This window comes from Heterodontus francisci, chromosome 19, assembly GCF_036365525.1.
Source record: "Heterodontus francisci isolate sHetFra1 chromosome 19, sHetFra1.hap1, whole genome shotgun sequence".
NCBI lineage: Eukaryota > Metazoa > Chordata > Chondrichthyes > Heterodontiformes > Heterodontidae > Heterodontus > Heterodontus francisci.
In genome coordinates this window covers 78,861,399-78,877,507 of record NC_090389.1, presented here as the reverse complement: position 1 = coordinate 78,877,507, position 16,109 = coordinate 78,861,399, and the positions used below count along the sequence as shown (strand labels likewise).

Sequence of the window (16,109 nt, the reverse complement as noted above, 5' to 3'; positions counted from 1 at the left end):
AGAGCAAACCCGAGAACGAGAACGAGAGAGAGAGAAAACCAGAGAACGAGAGGAGAGAATGGAGAGAAGAGAACGAGAGAAGAGAACGAGAGAAGAGAACGAGAGAAGAGAACGAGAGAAGAGAACGAGAGAAGAGAACGAGAGAAGAGAACGAGAGAAGAGAACGAGAGAGAGAGAACGAGAGCGAGAGAACGAGAGCGAGAGAACGAGAGAAAACCAGAGAGAACAAGAGCGAGCAAACGAGAGCAAACCCGAGAACGAGAGAGAGAACGAGAGCAAACCAGTGAATGAGAACGAGAGAAAACCAGAGAGAACGAGAGAGAGAGAACGAGAGAGAGAGAACGAGAGAGAGAGAGAGAGAGAGAACGAGAGAGAGAGAGAGAGAGAGAGAGAACGAGAGAGAGAGAGAGAGAGAGAACGAGAGAGAGAGAGAGAGAGAGAACGAGAGAACGAGACAGAGAGAACGAGAGAAATTCAGAGAACGAGAGAAAACGAGAGAAAGCGAACGAGAGCGAGCGAACCCGAGAACGAGAACGAGAGACCGAGAGCGAAAGAGAACGAGAGAAAACCAGAGAAGAGAGAGAGAGAGAGAACGAGAGAAAACCAGAGCAGAGAGAGAGAGATCAAGAGAGAGAGAGAGATCGAGAGAGAGAGAGAGAACGAGAGAGAGAGAGAGAACGAGAGAGAGAGAGAGAACAAGAGAGAGAGAGAGAACGAGAGAGAGAGAACGAAAGAGAGAGAACCAGAGAACGAGAGCAAACGAGAGCGAGCGAGCGAAAGAACGAGGCAGAGTGAGCGAGAGAACGCGAGCGAGAGAACGAGTATGCAAGAACGAAAACGAGAGAAAACGAGAGAGAAAACGAGAGAGCAAGAGAGAACGAAAGAACGAGAGAACGAGAGAACGAGAGAACGAGAGAACGAGAGAACGAGAGAACGAAAGAACGAGAGAACGAGAGAACGAAAGAACGAGAGAACGAGAGAACGAAAGAACGAGAGAACGAGAGAACGAAAGAACGAGAGAACGAAAGAACGAGAGAACGAGAGAGAGAGCAAACCAGAGAACGAGAGCAAACCAGAGAACGAGAGCAAACCAGAGAACGAGAGCAAACCAGAGAACGAGAGCAAACCAGAGCGAGCGAGCGAAAGAACGAGGCAGAGCGAGCGAAAGAATGCGAGCGAGAGAACGCGAGCAAACCCGAGAACGAGAGAGAGAACGAGAGCAAACCAGAGAGAACGAGAGAGCGCGAACGAGAGTGAGCGAACGAGAGCAAACCCGTGAACGAGAACGAGAGCGAAGAGAACAAAAGCGAACTAGAGAACGAAAGCGAGCGAATGAGAGCAAACCAGAGAATGAGAGCGAGAGAGAGAACGATTTCAAACCAGAGAACGAGAACGAAAGGAAACGAGAGAGAAAACCAGAGAGAACGAGAGCGAGCGAACGACAGCAAACCCGAGAACGAGAGAGAGAATAGAGAGAAGAGAATAGAGAAGAGAATAGAGAGAAGAGAACGAGAGGAGAAAGAGAGCAAACCCGAGAACGAGAACGAGAGAACGAGAGAGAGAGAAAACCAGAGAACGAGAGGAGAGAATGGAGAGAAGAGAATGGAGAGAAGAGAACGGAGAGAAGAGAACGGAGAGAAGAGAACGGAGAGAAGAGAACGAGAGAAGAGAACGAGAGAAGAGAACGAGAGAAGAGAACGAGAGAGAGAGAGCGAGCGAACGAGAGCGAGCGAACGAGAGCGAGCGAACGAGAGCGCGAGAACGAGCGAGAGCGCGAGAACGAGCGAGAGCGCGAGAACGAGCGAGAGCGCGAGAACGAGCGAGAGCGCGAGAACGAGCGAGAGCGCGAGAACGAGCGCGAGCGCGAGAACGAGCGCGAGCGAGAGCGCGAACGAGCGCGAGCGAGAGAGAGAACGAGCGCGAGCGAGAGAACGAGCGCGAGCGAGAGAACGAGCGCGAGCGAGAGAACGAGCGCGAGAGAGAGAACGAGCGCGAGAGAGAGAACGAGCGCGAGAGAGAGAACGAGCGCAAACCCGAGAGCGAGAGCGAGAGAGAGAACGAGAGCGAGAGCGAGAACGAAAGCGAACCAGAGAACGAAAGCGAGTGAGAGAACAAGAGCAAACCAGAGAATGAGAGAACGAGAGAACGAGAGAGCGAGAGCAAACCAGAGAATGAGAACGAGAGAAAACCAGAGAGAAAACCAGAGCGAACGAGAGAGAGTGAACGAGAGCAAACACGAGAACGAGAGAGAGAGGGACCGAGAGAGAGAGAGGGACCGAGAGAGAGAGAGGGACCGAGAGAGAGAGAGGGACCGAGAGAGAGAGAGGGACAGAGACAGAGAGAGGGACAGAGACAGAGAGAGGGACCGAGACAGAGAGGGACCGAGAGAAAACCAGAGAATGAAAGCGAGAGAGAATGAGAGAAAACCAGAGAACGAGAGCGAGAGAGAACGAGAGCGAGAGAGAGAGCGAGAACGAGAGCGAGAGCGAGAACGAGAGCGAGAGCGAGAGCGAGAGCGAGAGCGAGAGCGAGAACGAGAACGAGAGCGAGAGCGAGAGCGAGAGCGAGAGCGAGAACGAGAGCGAGAGCTGAGAGCGAGAGCGAGAACGAGAGCGAGAACGAGAGCGAGAACGAGAGAGAGAACGAGAGAGAGAACGAGAGAGAGAACGAGAGAGAGAACGAGAACAAACCCGAGAACGAGAGAGAGAACGAGAGAGAGACAGAGAGCGAGAGAGAACCAGAGAACGAGAACGAGAGAGAAAACCTGAGAGAAAACCAGAGAGAAAACCAGAGAGAAAACCAGAGAGAAAACCAGAGAGAAAACCAGAGAGAAAACCAGAGAGAACGAGAGAGAGCGAGAGCGAGAGAGAGAACACGAGAGAGAGAGAGAACACGAGAGAGAGAGAGAACACGAGAGAGAACACGAGAGAGAGAGAACACGAGAGAGAGAGAACACGAGAGAGAGAGAACACGAGAGAGAGAGAACACGAGAGAGAGAGAACACGAGAGAGAGAGAACACGAGAGAGAGAGAGAGAGAGAGAGAACGAGAGAAAGCGAACGAGAGCGAGCGAACCCGAGAACGAGAACGTGAGAAAACCAGAGGAGAGAGAGAGAGAGAACGAGAGAGAGAGAACACGAGAGAGAGAGAACACGAGAGAGAGAGAACACGAGAGAGAGAGAACACGAGAGAGAGAGAACACGAGAGAAAACCAGAAAGAGAGAGAGAGAGAGAACGAGAGAGAGAGAGAGAGAGAGAGAGAACGAGAGAGAGAGAGAACGAGAGAAAGCGAACGAGAGCGAGCGAACCCGAGAACGAGAACGTAAGAACGAGAACGCAAGAACGAAAATGTGAGAAAACGAGAGAGAAAACGAGAGAGAGAACGAGAGCGAGCGAAAGAACGAGAGCGAGCGAAAGAACGAGAGCGAGCGAAAGAACGAGAGCGAGCGAAAGAACGAGAGCGAGCGAATGAGAGCGAGCGAGCGAGCGAAAGAACGAGAGCGAGCGAGCGCGAGCGAGCGAGCGCGAGCGAGAGAACGAGCGCGAGAGAGAGAACGAGAGCGAGAGAACGAGAGCGAGAGAGAGAACGAGAGCGAGAGCGAGAACGAGAGCGAGAGCGAGAACGAGAGCGAGAGCGAGAACGAGAACGAGAACGAAAGCGAACCAGAGAACGAAAGCGAGTGAGAGAACAAGAGCAAACCAGAGAATGAGAGAACGAGAGAGAGAACGAGAGAGCGAGAGCGAGAGCACACCAGAGAATGAGAACGAGAGAAAACCAGAGAGAAAACCAGAGCGAACGAGAGCAAACACGAGAACGAGAGAGAGGGGGACACAGAGAGAGAGAGGGACCGAGACAGAGAGGGACCGAGACAGAGAGGGACCGAGACAGAGAGGGACCGAGACAGAGAGGGACCGAGACAGAGAGGGACCGAGACAGAGAGGGACCGAGACAGAGAGGGACCGAGACAGAGAGGGACCGAGAGAAAACCAGAGAATGAAACCAGAGAACGAGAGCGAGAGAAAACCAGAGAACGAGAGCGAGAGAAAACCAGAGAACGAGAACAAGAGAAAAGCAGAGAGAAAAGCAGAGAGAAAAGCAGAGAGAAAAGCAGAGAGAAAAGCAGAGAGAAAAGCAGAGAGAAAAGCAGAGAGAAAAGCAGAGAGAGAACCAGAGAGAGAACCAGAGAGAGAACCAGAGAGAGAACGAGAACAAACCCGAGAACGAGAACGAGAGAAAACCCGAGAACGAGAGAGAGAACGAGAGAGAGAAAACCAGAGAACGAGAGAAAACCCGAGAACGAGAGAAAACCCGAGAACGAGAGCGAGAGAGAACCAGAGAGAAAACCAGAGAACGAGAACGAGAGAGAAAACCAGAGAGAACACGAGAGAGAGAGAACACGAGAGAGAGAGAACACGAGAGAGAGAGAACACGAGAGAGAGAGAACACGAGAGAGAGAGAACACGAGAGAGAGAGAACCAGAGAGAAAACCAGAGAGAACAAGAGCGAGCAAACGAGAGCAAACCCGAGAATGAGAGAGAGAACGAGAGCAAACCAGTGAATGAGAACGAGAGAAAACCAGAGAGAACGAGAGAGAGAGAACGAGAGCGAGCGAGAGAACGAGCGCGAGCGAGAGAACGAGCGCGAGAGAGAGAACGAGCGCGAGCGAGAGAACGAGCGCGAGCGAGAGAACGAGCGCGAGAGAGAGAACGAGCGCAAACCCAAGAGCGAGAGCGAGAGAGAGAACGAGAGCGAGAGCGAGAACGAAAGCGAACCAGAGAACGAAAGCGAGTGAGAGAACAAGAGCAAACCAGAGAATGAGAGAACGAGAGAGAGAACGAGAGAGCGAGAGCGAGAGCAAACCAGAGAATGAGAACGAGAGAAAACCAGAGAGAAAACCAGAGCGAACGAGAGAGAGTGAACGAGAGCAAACACGAGAACGAGAGAGAGAGGGACCGAGAGAGAGAGAGGGACCGAGAGAGAGAGAGGGACCGAGAGAGAGAGAGGGACCGAGAGAAAACCAGAGAATGAAAGCGAGAGAGAATGAGAGAAAACCAGAGAACGAGAGCGAGAGAGAACGAGAGCGAGAACGAGAGCGAGAACGAGAGCGAGAGCACGAGAGCGAGAGAACGAGAGCGAGAGAGAGAACGAGAGAGAGAACGAGAGAGAGAACGAGAGAGAGAACGAGAGAGAGAACGAGAGAGAGAACGAGAACAAACCCGAGAACGAGAGAGAGAACGAGAGAGAGACAGAGAGCGAGAGAGAACCAGAGAACGAGAACGAGAGAGAAAACCTGAGAGAAAACCAGAGAGAACGAGAGAGAGAGAGAGAACGAGAGAGAGAGAGAACACGAGAGAGAGAGAGAACACGAGAGAGAGAGAGAGAATGAGAGAGAGAGAGAATGAGAGAGAGAGAACACGAGAGAGAGAGAACACGAGAGAGAGAGAACACGAGAGAGAGAGAACACGAGAGAGAGAGAACACGAGAGAGAGAGAACACGAGAGAGAGAGAGAACACGAGAGAGAGAGAGAACACGAGAGAGAGAGAGAACACGAGAGAGAGAGAGAACACGAGAGAGAGAGAGAGAACGAGAGAGAGAGAACGAGAGAAAACCAGAAAGAGAGAGAGAGAGAGAACGAGAGAGAGAGAGAGAGAGAGAGAGAGAGAACGAGAGAAAGCGAACGAGAGCGAGCGAACCCGAGAACGAGAACGTGAGAAAACCAGAGGAGAGAGAGAGAGAACACGAGAGAGAGAGAACACGAGAGAGAGAGAACACGAGAGAAAACCAGAAAGAGAGAGAGAGAGAGAACGAGAGAGAGAGAGAGAGAGAGAGAGAGAACGAGAGAGAGAGAGAGAGCGAACAAGAGAAAGCGAACGAGAGCGAGCGAACCCGAGAACGAGAACGTAAGAACGAGAACGCAAGAACGAAAATGTGAGAAAACGAGAGAGAAAACGAGAGAGAGAACGAGAGAGAGAACGAGAGAGAGAACGAGAGAGAGAACGAGAGAGAGAGCGAGCGAAAGAACGAGAGCGAGCGAAAGAACGAGAGCGAGCGAAAGAGAGCGAGCGAGCGAACGAGCGCGAGCGAGAGAACGAGCGCGAGAGAGAGAACGAGCGCGAGAGAGAGAACGAGCGCGAGAGAGAGAACGAGAGCGAGAGAGAGAACGAGAGCGAGAGAGAGAACGAGAGCGAGAGCGAGAACGAAAGCGAACCAGAGAACGAAAGCGAGTGAGAGAACAAGAGCAAACCAGAGAATGAGAGAACGAGAGAGAGAACGAGAGAGCGAGAGCACACCAGAGAATGAGAACGAGAGAAAACCAGAGAGAAAACCAGAGCGAACGAGAGCAAACACGAGAACGAGAGAGAGGGGGACACAGAGAGAGAGAGGGACCGAGACAGAGAGGGACCGAGACAGAGAGGGACCGAGACAGAGAGGGACCGAGACAGAGAGGGACCGAGACAGAGAGGGACCGAGACAGAGAGGGACCGAGACAGAGAGGGACCGAGACAGAGAGGGACCGAGACAGAGAGGGACCGAGACAGAGAGGGACCGAGAGAAAACCAGAGAATGAAACCAGAGAACGAGAGCGAGAGAAAACCAGAGAACGAGAGCGAGAGAAAACCAGAGAACGAGAACAAGAGAAAAGCAGAGAGAGAAGCAGAGAGAGAAGCAGAGAGAGAAGCAGAGAGAGAAGCAGAGAGAGAAGCAGAGAGAAAAGCAGAGAGAAAAGCAGAGAGAAAAGCAGAGAGAAAAGCAGAGAGAAAAGCAGAGAGAGAACCAGAGAGAGAACGAGAACAAACCCGAGAACGAGAGAAAACCCGAGAACGAGAGAGAGAACGAGAGAGAGAAAACCAGAGAACGAGAGAAAACCCGAGAACGAGAGCGAGAGAGAACCAGAGAGAAAACCAGAGAACGAGAACGAGAGAGAAAACCAGAGAGAACACGAGAGAGAGAGAACACGAGAGAGAGAGAACACGAGAGAGAGAGAACACGAGAGAGAGAGAACACGAGAGAGAGAGAACACGAGAGAGAGAGAACACGAGAGAGAGAGAACACGAGAGAGAGAGAACACGAGAGAGAGAGAACACGAGAGAGAGAGAACCAGAGAGAAAACCAGAGAGAACAAGAGCGAGCAAACGAGAGCAAACCCGAGAATGAGAGAGAGAACGAGAGCAAACCAGTGAATGAGAACGAGAGAAAACCAGAGAGAACGAGAGAGAGAGAACGAGAGAGAGAGAGAGAACGAGAGAGAGAGAGAGAGAGCGAGCGAGAGCAAACACGAGAACGAGAGAGAGAACGAGAGAACGAGAGAGAGAACGAGAGAGAGAGAGAGAGAGCGAGCGAGAGCAAACACGAGAACGAGAGAGAGAACGAGAGAACGAGAGAGAGAACGAGAGAACGAGAGCGAGAGAGAACGAGAGAAAACCAGAGAGAACAAGAGCGAGCAAACGAGAGCAAACCCGAGAATGAGAGAGAGAACGAGAGCAAACCAGTGAATGAGAACGAGAGAAAACCAGAGAGAACGAGAGAGAGAGAACGAGAGAGAGAGAGAGAACGAGAGAGAGCGAGCGAGAGCAAACACGAGAACGAGAGAGAGAGCGAGCGAGAGCAAACACGAGAACGAGAGAAGAGAACGAGAGAAGAGAACGAGAGAAGAGAACGAGAGAAGAGAACGAGAGAGAGAGAGCGAACGAGAGAGAGCGAACGAGAGAGAGAGAGCGAACGAGCGCGAGAGAGCGAACGAGCGCGAGAGAGCGAACGAGCGCGAGAGAGCGAACGAGCGCGAGAGAGCGAACGAGCGCGAGAGAGCGAACGAGCGCGAGAGAGCGAACGAGCGCGAGAGAGCGAACGAGCGCGAGAGAGCGAACGAGCGCGAGAGAGCGAACGAGCGCGAGAGAGAGAACGAGCGCGAGAGAGAGAACGAGCGCGAGAGCGAACGAGCGCGAGAGCGAACGAGCGCGAGAGCGAACGAGCGCGAGAGCGAACGAGCGCGAGAGAGAGAACGAGCGCGAGAGAGAGAACGAGCGCGAGAGAGAGAACGAGCGCGAGAGAGAGAACGAGCGCGAGAGAGAGAACGAGCGCGAGAGAGAGAACGAGAGCAAACCCGAGAGCGAGAACGAAAGCGAGAACGAAAGCGAGAACGAAAGCGAGAACGAAAGCGAGAACGAAAGCGAACCAGAGAACGACAGCGAGTGAGAGAACAAGAGCAAACCAGAGAATGAGAGAACGAGAGAGAGAACGAGAGAGCGAGAGCGAGAGCAAACCAGAGAATGAGAACGAGAGAAAACCAGAGAGAAAACCAGAGCGAACGAGAGAGAGTGAACGAGAGCAAACACGAGAACGAGAGAGCGAGGGACCGAGAGAGAGAGAGAACGAGAGCAAACGAGAGCAAGCGAGCGAAAGAACGATGCAGAGCGAGCGAAAGAATGCGAGCGAGCGAACGCGAGAACGAGAGCAAACCAGAGAACGAGAACGAAAGAAAACGAGAGAGAAAACCAGAGAGAACGAGAGCAAACCAGAGAATGAGAATGAGAGAAAACCAGAGAGAACGAGAGCGAGCAAACGAGAGCAAACCCGAGAACGAGAACGAGAGAGGGACCGAGAGAGAGAGAGGGACCGAGACAGAGAGAGGGACCGAGACAGAGAGAGGGACCGAGACAGAGAGAGGGACCGAGACAGAGAGAGGGACCGAGACAGAGAGAGGGACCGAGACAGAGAGAGGGACCGAGACAGAGAGGGACCGAGAGAAAACCAGAGAATGAAAGCGAGAGAGAATGAGAGAAAACCAGAGAACGAGAGCGAGAGAGAGAGCGAGAGAGAGAGCGAGAGAGAGAGCGAGAGAGAGAGCGAGAGAGAGAGCGAGAACGAGAACAAACCCGAGAACGAGAGAGAGAACGAGAGAGAAAACCAGAGAACGAGAGAAAACCAGAGAACGAGAGCGAGAGAGAACCAGAGAACGAGAGCGAGAGAGAACCAGAGAACGAGAACGAGAGAGAAAACCTGAGAGAAAACCAGAGAGAACACGAGAGAGAGAGAGAACACGAGAGAGAGAGAGAGAACACGAGAGAGAGAGAGAACACGAGAGAGAGAGAGAACACGAGAGAGAGAGAGAACACGAGAGAGAGAGAGAACACGAGAGAGAGAGAGAACGAGAGAGAGAGAGAGAACGAGAGAGAGAGAGAGAGAGAGAGAACGAGAGAAAGCGAACGAGAGCGAGCGAACCCGAGAACGAGAACGAGAGAAAACCAAAGAGAGAGAGAGAGAACGAGAGAAAACCAGAGAACAGAGAGAGAGAGAACAAGAGAGAGAGAGAGAACCAGAGAACGAGAGCAAACGAGAGCGAGCGAGCGAGAGAACGAGAACGCAAGAACGAAAATGTGAGAAAACGAGAGAGAAAACGAGAGAGAAAACGAGAGAGAAAACGAGAGAGAAAACGAGAGAGAAAACGAGAGAGAAAACGAGAGAGAAAACGAGAGAGAAAACGAGAGAACGAAAGAATGAGAGAACGAGAGAGAGAGCAAACCAGGGAACGAGAGCAAACGAGAGCGAGCGAGCGAAAGAACGAGGCAGAGCGAGCGAAAGAATGCGAGCGAGAGAACGCGAGCAAACCCGAGAACGAGAGAGAGAACGAGAGCAAACCAGAGAGAACGAGAGAGCGCGAACGAGCGTGAGCGAACGAGAGCAAACCCGTGAATGAGAACGAGAGCGAAGAGAACGAAAGCGAACTAGAGAACGAAAGCGAGCGAATGAGAGCAAACCAGAGAATGAGAGAGAGAGACAGAACGATTTCAAACCAGAGAACGAGAACGAAAGGAAACGAGAGAGAAAACCAGAGAGAACGAGAGAGAGCGAGCGAGAGCAAACACGAGAACGAGAGAGAGAACGAGAGAACGAGAGAGAGAACGAGAGCAAGAGAGAACGAGAGCAAACCAGAGAATGAGAAAAAACCAGAGAGAACGAGAGCAAACCCGAGAATGAGAACGAGAGAGAGAACCAGAGAACCGAGAGAAGAGAACGAGAGAAGAGAACCGAGAGAAGAGAACGAGAGAAGAGAACGAGAGAAGAGAACGAGAGAGAGAACGAGAGCGAGCGAGAGAACGAGAGAGAGAACGAGAGCGAGCGAGAGAACGAGAGAGAGAACGAGAGAGAGAACGAGAGAGAGAACGAGAGCGAGCGAGAGAACGAGAGAGAGAACGAGAGCGAGCGAGAGAACGAGAGAGAGAACGAGAGCGAGCGAGAGAACGAGAGAGAGAACGAGAGCGAGCGAGAGAACGAGAGAGAGAACGAGAGCGAGCGAGAGAACAAGAGCGAGCGAGAGAACAAGAGAGAGAACGAGAGCGAGCGAGAGAGCGAGCGAGAGAGCGAGCGAGAGCGAGAGCGAGCGAGAGCGAGAGCGAGAGCGAGAGCGAGCGAACGAGAACGAGAGCGAGCGAACGAGAACGAGAGCGAGCGAACGAGAACGAGAGCGAGCGAGCGAACGAGAGCGAGAGCGAGCGAACGAGAGCGAGAGCGAGCGAACGAGAGCGAGAGCGAGCGAGAACGAGAGCGAGAGCGAGCGAGAGAACGAGAGCGAGCGAGAGAACGAGAGCGAGCGAGAGAACGAGAGCGAGCGAGAGAACGAGAGCGAGAGCGAGAGCGAGAGCGAGAGCGAGAGCGAGAGCGAGAGCGAGAGCGCGAGCGAGAACGAGCGCGAGCGAGAACGAGCGCGAGCGAGAACGAGCGCGAGCGAGAACGAGCGCGAGCGAGAACGAGCGCGAGCGAGAACGAGCGCGAGCGAGAACGAGAACGAGCGCGAGAGAGAACGAGCGCGAGAGAGAACGAGCGCGAGCGAGAACGAGCGCGAGCGAGAACGAGCGCGAGCGAGAACGAGCGCGAGAGAGAACGAGCGAGAGAGAGAACGAGCGAGAGAGAGAACGAGCGAGAGAGAGAACGAGCGAGAGAGAGAACGAGCGAGAGAGAGAACGAGCGAGAGAGAGAACGAGCGAGAGAGAGAACGAGAGCGAGAGAGAACGAGAGCGAGAGAGAACGAGAGCGAGAGCGAGAACGAGAGCGAGAGCGAGAGCGAGAGCGAGAACGAGAGCGAGAACGAGAGCGAGAACGAGAGCGAGAACGAGAGCGAGAGCGAACGAGAGCGAGAGCGAACGAGAGCGAGAGCGAACGAGAGCGAGAGCGAAAGCGAGCCAGAACGAGAGCGAGAGCGAGAACGAGAGCGAGAGCGAGAGAGAACGAGAGCGAGAGAGAACGAGAGCGAGAGAGAACGAGAGCGAGAGAGAACGAGAGCGAGAGAGAACGAGAGCGAGAGAGAACGAGAGCGAGAGAGAACGAGAGCGAGAGAGAACGAGAGCGAGAGAGAACGAGAGCGAGAGCGAGAACGAGAGCGAGAGAGAACGAGAGCGAGAGAGAACGAGAGCGAGAGAGAACGAGAGCGAGAGAGAACGAGAACGAGAACGAGAGCGAGAGCGAGAGCGAGAGCGAGAGCGAGAGCGAGAGCGAGAGCGAACGAGAACGAGAGCGAACGAGAGCGAGAGCGAGAGCGAGAGCGAGAACGAGAGCGAGAACGAGAGCGAGAACGAGAGCGAGAGCGAGAGCGAGAGCGAGAACGAGAGCGAGAGCGAGAGCGAGAGCGAGCGAGAACGAGAGCGAGAACGAGAACGAGAGCGAGAGCGAGAGCGAGAGAGAACGAGAGCGAGAGAGAGCGAGAGCGAGAGCGAGAGCGAGAGAGAACGAGAGCGAGAGCGAGAGCGAGAGCGAGAGCGAGAGCGAGCGAGAGCGAGAGCGAGAGCGAGAGCGAGAGCGAGAGCGAGAGCGAGAGCGAGAGCGAGAGCGAGAGCGAGAGAGAGCGAGAGAGAACGAGAGCGAGAGAGAGCGAGAGCGAGAGCGAGAGCGAGAGCGTGAGAGAACGAGAGCGAGAGCGAGAACGAGAGCGAGAGCGAGCGAGAGCGAACGAGAGCGAACGAGAGCGAGCGAGAGCGAGCGAGAGCGAACGAGGGCGAGAGCGAACGAGAGCGAGCGAGAGCGAACGAGGGCGAGAGCGAACGAGGGCGAGAGCGAACGAGGGCGAGAGCGAACGAGGGCGAGAGCGAACGAGGGCGAGAGAGAACGAGGGCGAGAGAGAACGAGGGCGAGAGAGAACGAGGGCGAGAGCGAACGAGGGCGAGAGAGAACGAGGGCGAGAGAGAACGAGGGCGAGAGAGAACGAGGGCGAGAGAGAACGAGAGCGAGAGAGAACGAGAGCGAGAGCGAGAGCGAGAGCGAGAGCGAGAGCGAGAGCGAGAGCGAGCGAGAGCGAGAGCGAGAGAGAACGAGAGCGAGAGAGAGCGAGAGCGAGGGCGAGCGAGAGCGAGGGCGAGCGAGAGCGAGGGCGAGCGAGAGCGAGGGCGAGCGAGAGCGAGGGCGAGCGAGAGCGAGGGCGAGAGAGAGCGAGGGCGAGAGAGAGCGAGGGCGAGAGAGAGCGAGGGCGAGAGAGAGCGAGGGCGAGAGAGAGCGAGGGCGAGAGAGAGCGAGGGCGAGAGAGAGCGAGGGCGAGAGAGAGCGAGGGCGAGAGAGAGCGAGGGCGAGAGAGAGCGAGGGCGAGAGAGAGCGAGGGCGAGAGAGAGCGAGGGCGAGAGAGAGCGAGGGCGAGAGAGAGCGAGGGCGAGAGAGAGCGAGGGCGAGAGAGAGCGAGGGCGAGAGAGAGCGAGGGCGAGAGAGAGCGAGGGCGAGAGAGAGCGAGGGCGAGAGAGAGCGAGGGCGAGAGAGAGCGAGGGCGAGAGAGAGCGAGGGCGAGAGAGAGCGAGGGCGAGAGAGAACGAGGGCGAGAGAGAACGAGGGCGAGAGAGAACGAGGGCGAGAGAGAACGAGGGCGAGAGAGAACGAGGGCGAGAGAGAACGAGGGCGAGAGAGAACGAGGGCGAGAGAGAACGAGGGCGAGAGAGAACGAGGGCGAGAGAGAACGAGGGCGAGAGAGAACGAGGGCGAGAGAGAACGAGGGCGAGAGAGAACGAGGGCGAGAGAGAACGAGGGCGAGAGAGAACGAGGGCGAGAGAGAACGAGGGCGAGAGAGAACGAGGGCGAGAGAGAACGAGGGCGAGAGAGAACGAGGGCGAGAGAGAACGAGGGCGAGAGAGAACGAGGGCGAGAGAGAACGAGGGCGAGAGAGAACGAGGGCGAGAGAGAACGAGGGCGAGAGAGAACGAGGGCGAGAGAGAACGAGGGCGAGAGAGAACGAGAGCGAGCGAGAACGAGCGAGAGCGAGAGCGAGAATGAGAACGAGAGAGAGAACCAGAGAACCGAGAGAAGAGAACGAGAGAAGAGAACGAGAGAAGAGAACGAGAGAAGAGAACGAGAGAAGAGAACGAGAGAAGAGAACGAGAGAAGAGAACGAGAACGAGAGAAGAGAACGAGAGAGGGAACGAGAGAGAGAACGAGAGCGAGCGAGAGAACGAGCGAGAGAACGAGAGAGAGAACGAGCGAGAGAACGAGCGAGAGAACGAGAGAGAGAACGAGAGAGAGAACGAGAGCGAGCGAGAGAACGAGAGAGAGAACGAGAGCGAGCGAGAGAACGAGAGAGAGAACGAGAGAGAGAACGAGAGCGAGCGAGAGAACGAGAGAGAGAACGAGAGCGAGCGAGAGAACGAGAGCGAGCGAGAGAACGAGAGCGAGCGAGAGAACGAGAGCGAGCGAGAGAACGAGAGAGAGAACGAGAGCGAGCGAGAGAGCGAGCGAGAGAGCGAGCGAGAGAGCGAGCGAGAGCGAGAGCGAGAGCGAGCGAGAACGAGAGCGAGAGCGAGCGAGAACGAGAGCGAGAGCGAGCGAGAACGAGAGCGAGAGCGAGCGAGAACGAGAGCGAGAGCGAGCGAGAACGAGAGCGAGAGCGAGCGAACGAGAGCGAGAGCGAGCGAACGAGAGCGAGAGCGAGCGAACGAGAGCGAGAGCGAGCGAACGAGAGCGAGAGCGAGCGAACGAGAACGAGAGCGAGCGAACGAGAACGAGAGCGAGCGAGCGAACGAGAACGAGAGCGAGCGAACGAGAGCGAGAGCGAGAGCGAGCGAGAACGAGAGCGAGAACGAGAGCGAGAGCGAGCGAGAGAACGAGAGCGAGCGAGAGAACGAGAGCGAGAGCGAGAGAACGAGAGCGAGAGCGAGAGCGAGAGCGAGAGCGCGAGCGAGAACGAGCGCGAGCGAGAACGAGCGCGAGCGAGAACGAGCGCGAGCGAGAACGAGCGCGAGCGAGAACGAGCGCGAGCGAGAACGAGAACGAGCGCGAGCGAGAACGAGAACGAGCGCGAGCGAGAACGAGCGCGAGCGAGAACGAGCGCGAGCGAGAACGAGAACGAGCGCGAGCGAGAACGAGCGAGAACGAGCGAGAGAGAGAACGAGCGAGAGAGAGAACGAGCGAGAGAGAGAACGAGAGCGAGAGAGAACGAGAGCGAGAGAGAACGAGAGCGAGAGAGAACGAGAGCGAGAGCGAGAACGAGAGCGAGAGAGAACGAGAGCGAGCGAGAGCGAGAGCGAGAGCGAGAGCGAGAGCGAGAGCGAGAGCGAGAGCGAACGAGAGCGAGAGCGAACGAGAGCGAGAGCGAACGAGAGCGAACGAGAGCGAACGAGAGCGAGAGCGAACGAGAGCGAGAGCGAAAGCGAGCCAGAACGAGAGCGAGAGCGAGAACGAGAGCGAGAGCGAGAACGAGAGCGAGAGAGAACGAGAGCGAGAGAGAACGAGAGCGAGAGCGAGAGCGAGAGCGAGAGCGAGAGCGAGAGCGAGAGCGAGAGCGAGAGCGAGAGCGAGAGCGAACGAGAACGAGAGCGAACGAGAACGAGAGCGAACGAGAGCGAGAGCGAGAGCGAGAGCGAGAACGAGAGCGAGAACGAGAGCGAGAACGAGAACGAGAGCGAGAACGAGAGCGAGAACGAGAGCGAGAACGAGAACGAGAGCGAGAGCGAGAGCGAGAGCGAGCGAGAACGAGAGCGAGAGCGAGAGAGAACGAGAGCGAGAACGAGAGCGAGAGCGAGAGAGAACGAGAGCGAGAGCGAGAGCGAGAGCGAGAGCGAGCGAGAGCGAGAGCGAGAGCGAGAGCGAGAGCGAGAGCGAGAGCGAGAGAGAACGAGAGCGAGAGCGAGAGCGAGAGCAAGAGAGAACGAGAGCGAGAGAGAACGAGAGCGAGAGCGAGAGCGAGAGCGAGAGCGAGAACGAGAGCGAGAGCGAGAACGAGAGCGAGAGCGAGCGAGAGCGAACGAGAGCGAACGAGAGCGAACGAGAGCGAACGAGAGCGAGAGCGAGCGAGAGCGAACGAGAGCGAACGAGAGCGAACGAGAGCGAACGAGGGCGAACGAGGGCGAACGAGGGCGAGAGCGAACGAGGGCGAGAGCGAACGAGGGCGAGAGCGAACGAGGGCGAGAGCGAACGAGGGCGAGAGAGAACGAGGGCGAGAGAGAACGAGGGCGAGAGAGAACGAGGGCGAGAGAGAGCGAGGGCGAGAGAGAGCGAGGGCGAGAGAGAACGAGGGCGAGAGAGAACGAGGGCGAGAGAGAGCGAGGGCGAGAGAGAGCGAGGGCGAGAGAGAGCGAGGGCGAGAGAGAGCGAGGGCGAGAGCGAGAGCGAGAACGAGAGCGAGAACGAGAACGAGAACGAGAACGAGAGCGAGAACGAGAGCGAGCGAGAACGAGAGCGAGAGAGAACGAGAGCGAGAGAGAACGAGAACGAGAACGAGAGCGAGAGCGAGAGCGAGAGAGAACGAGAGCGAGAGCGAGAGCGAGAGCGAGAGCGAGAGCGAGAGCGAGAGAGAACGAGAGCGAGAGCGAGAGCGAGAGCGAGAGCGAGAGCGAGAGCGAGAGCGAGGGCGAGGGCGAGCGAGAGCGAGGGCGAGCGAGAGCGAGGGCGAGCGAGAGCGAGGGCGAGCGAGAGCGAGGGCGAGCGAGAGCGAGGGCGAGCGAGAGCGAGGGCGAGAGAGAGCGAGGGCGAGAGAGAGCGAGGGCGAGAGAGAGCGAGGGCGAGAGAGAGCGAGGGCGAGAGAGAGCGAGGGCGAGAGAGAGCGAGGGCGAGAGAGAGCGAGGGCGAGAGAGAGCGAGGGCGAGAGAGAGCGAGGGCGAGAGAGAACGAGGGCGAGAGAGAACGAGGGCGAGAGAGAACGAGGGCG

At 56.1% G+C, this 16,109-nt stretch overlaps 3 protein-coding genes across 5 annotated transcripts in view; 2 read left to right on the top strand and 1 right to left on the bottom strand.

The window, feature by feature from the left end:
- Positions 1-16,109, bottom strand: part of LOC137380227 (ubiquitin-like modifier-activating enzyme 1) — a 360,351-nt gene that overhangs the window by 325,771 nt on the left and 18,471 nt on the right. The gene's annotated exons all lie outside the window — the stretch shown is intronic.
- On the top strand, positions 59-8,194 carry LOC137380440 (trichohyalin-like). Its single transcript, XM_068052368.1, has 5 exons — positions 59-283; positions 655-791; positions 941-1,356; positions 1,543-1,941; positions 7,860-8,194. Exons 1-5 carry the CDS (start codon positions 59-61, stop codon positions 8,192-8,194), a joined length of 1,512 nt encoding a protein of 503 aa, XP_067908469.1.
- On the top strand, positions 8,425-15,187 carry LOC137380438 (octapeptide-repeat protein T2-like; the record flags this gene model as incomplete). The annotated part of the gene is made up of 6 exons (XM_068052367.1): positions 8,425-8,508; positions 9,037-9,087; positions 9,391-9,665; positions 10,709-10,883; positions 14,759-14,812; positions 15,131-15,187. Coding segments are annotated over exons 1-6 (696 nt in total), but the record flags the coding sequence as incomplete, so codon positions are not given.

What these genes read in the sequence shown, in the direction of transcription:
- LOC137380440 (XM_068052368.1), top strand. Translation starts at nt 59, where the DNA reads ATGGAGAGAAGAGAACGAGAGAAGAGAACGAGAGAAGAGAACGAGAGA. An exon ending in GAGCGAAAGAACGAGGCAGA is followed by an intron (nt 792 to 940) that starts GTGAGCGAGAGA and finishes AGAGAACGAAAG; the next exon opens with AACGAGAGAACGAGAGAACG. An exon ending in GAGCGAGAGAACGAGCGCGA is followed by an intron (nt 1,942 to 7,859) that starts GCGAGAGAACGA and finishes CGAGCGCGAGAG; the next exon opens with AGCGAACGAGCGCGAGAGAG.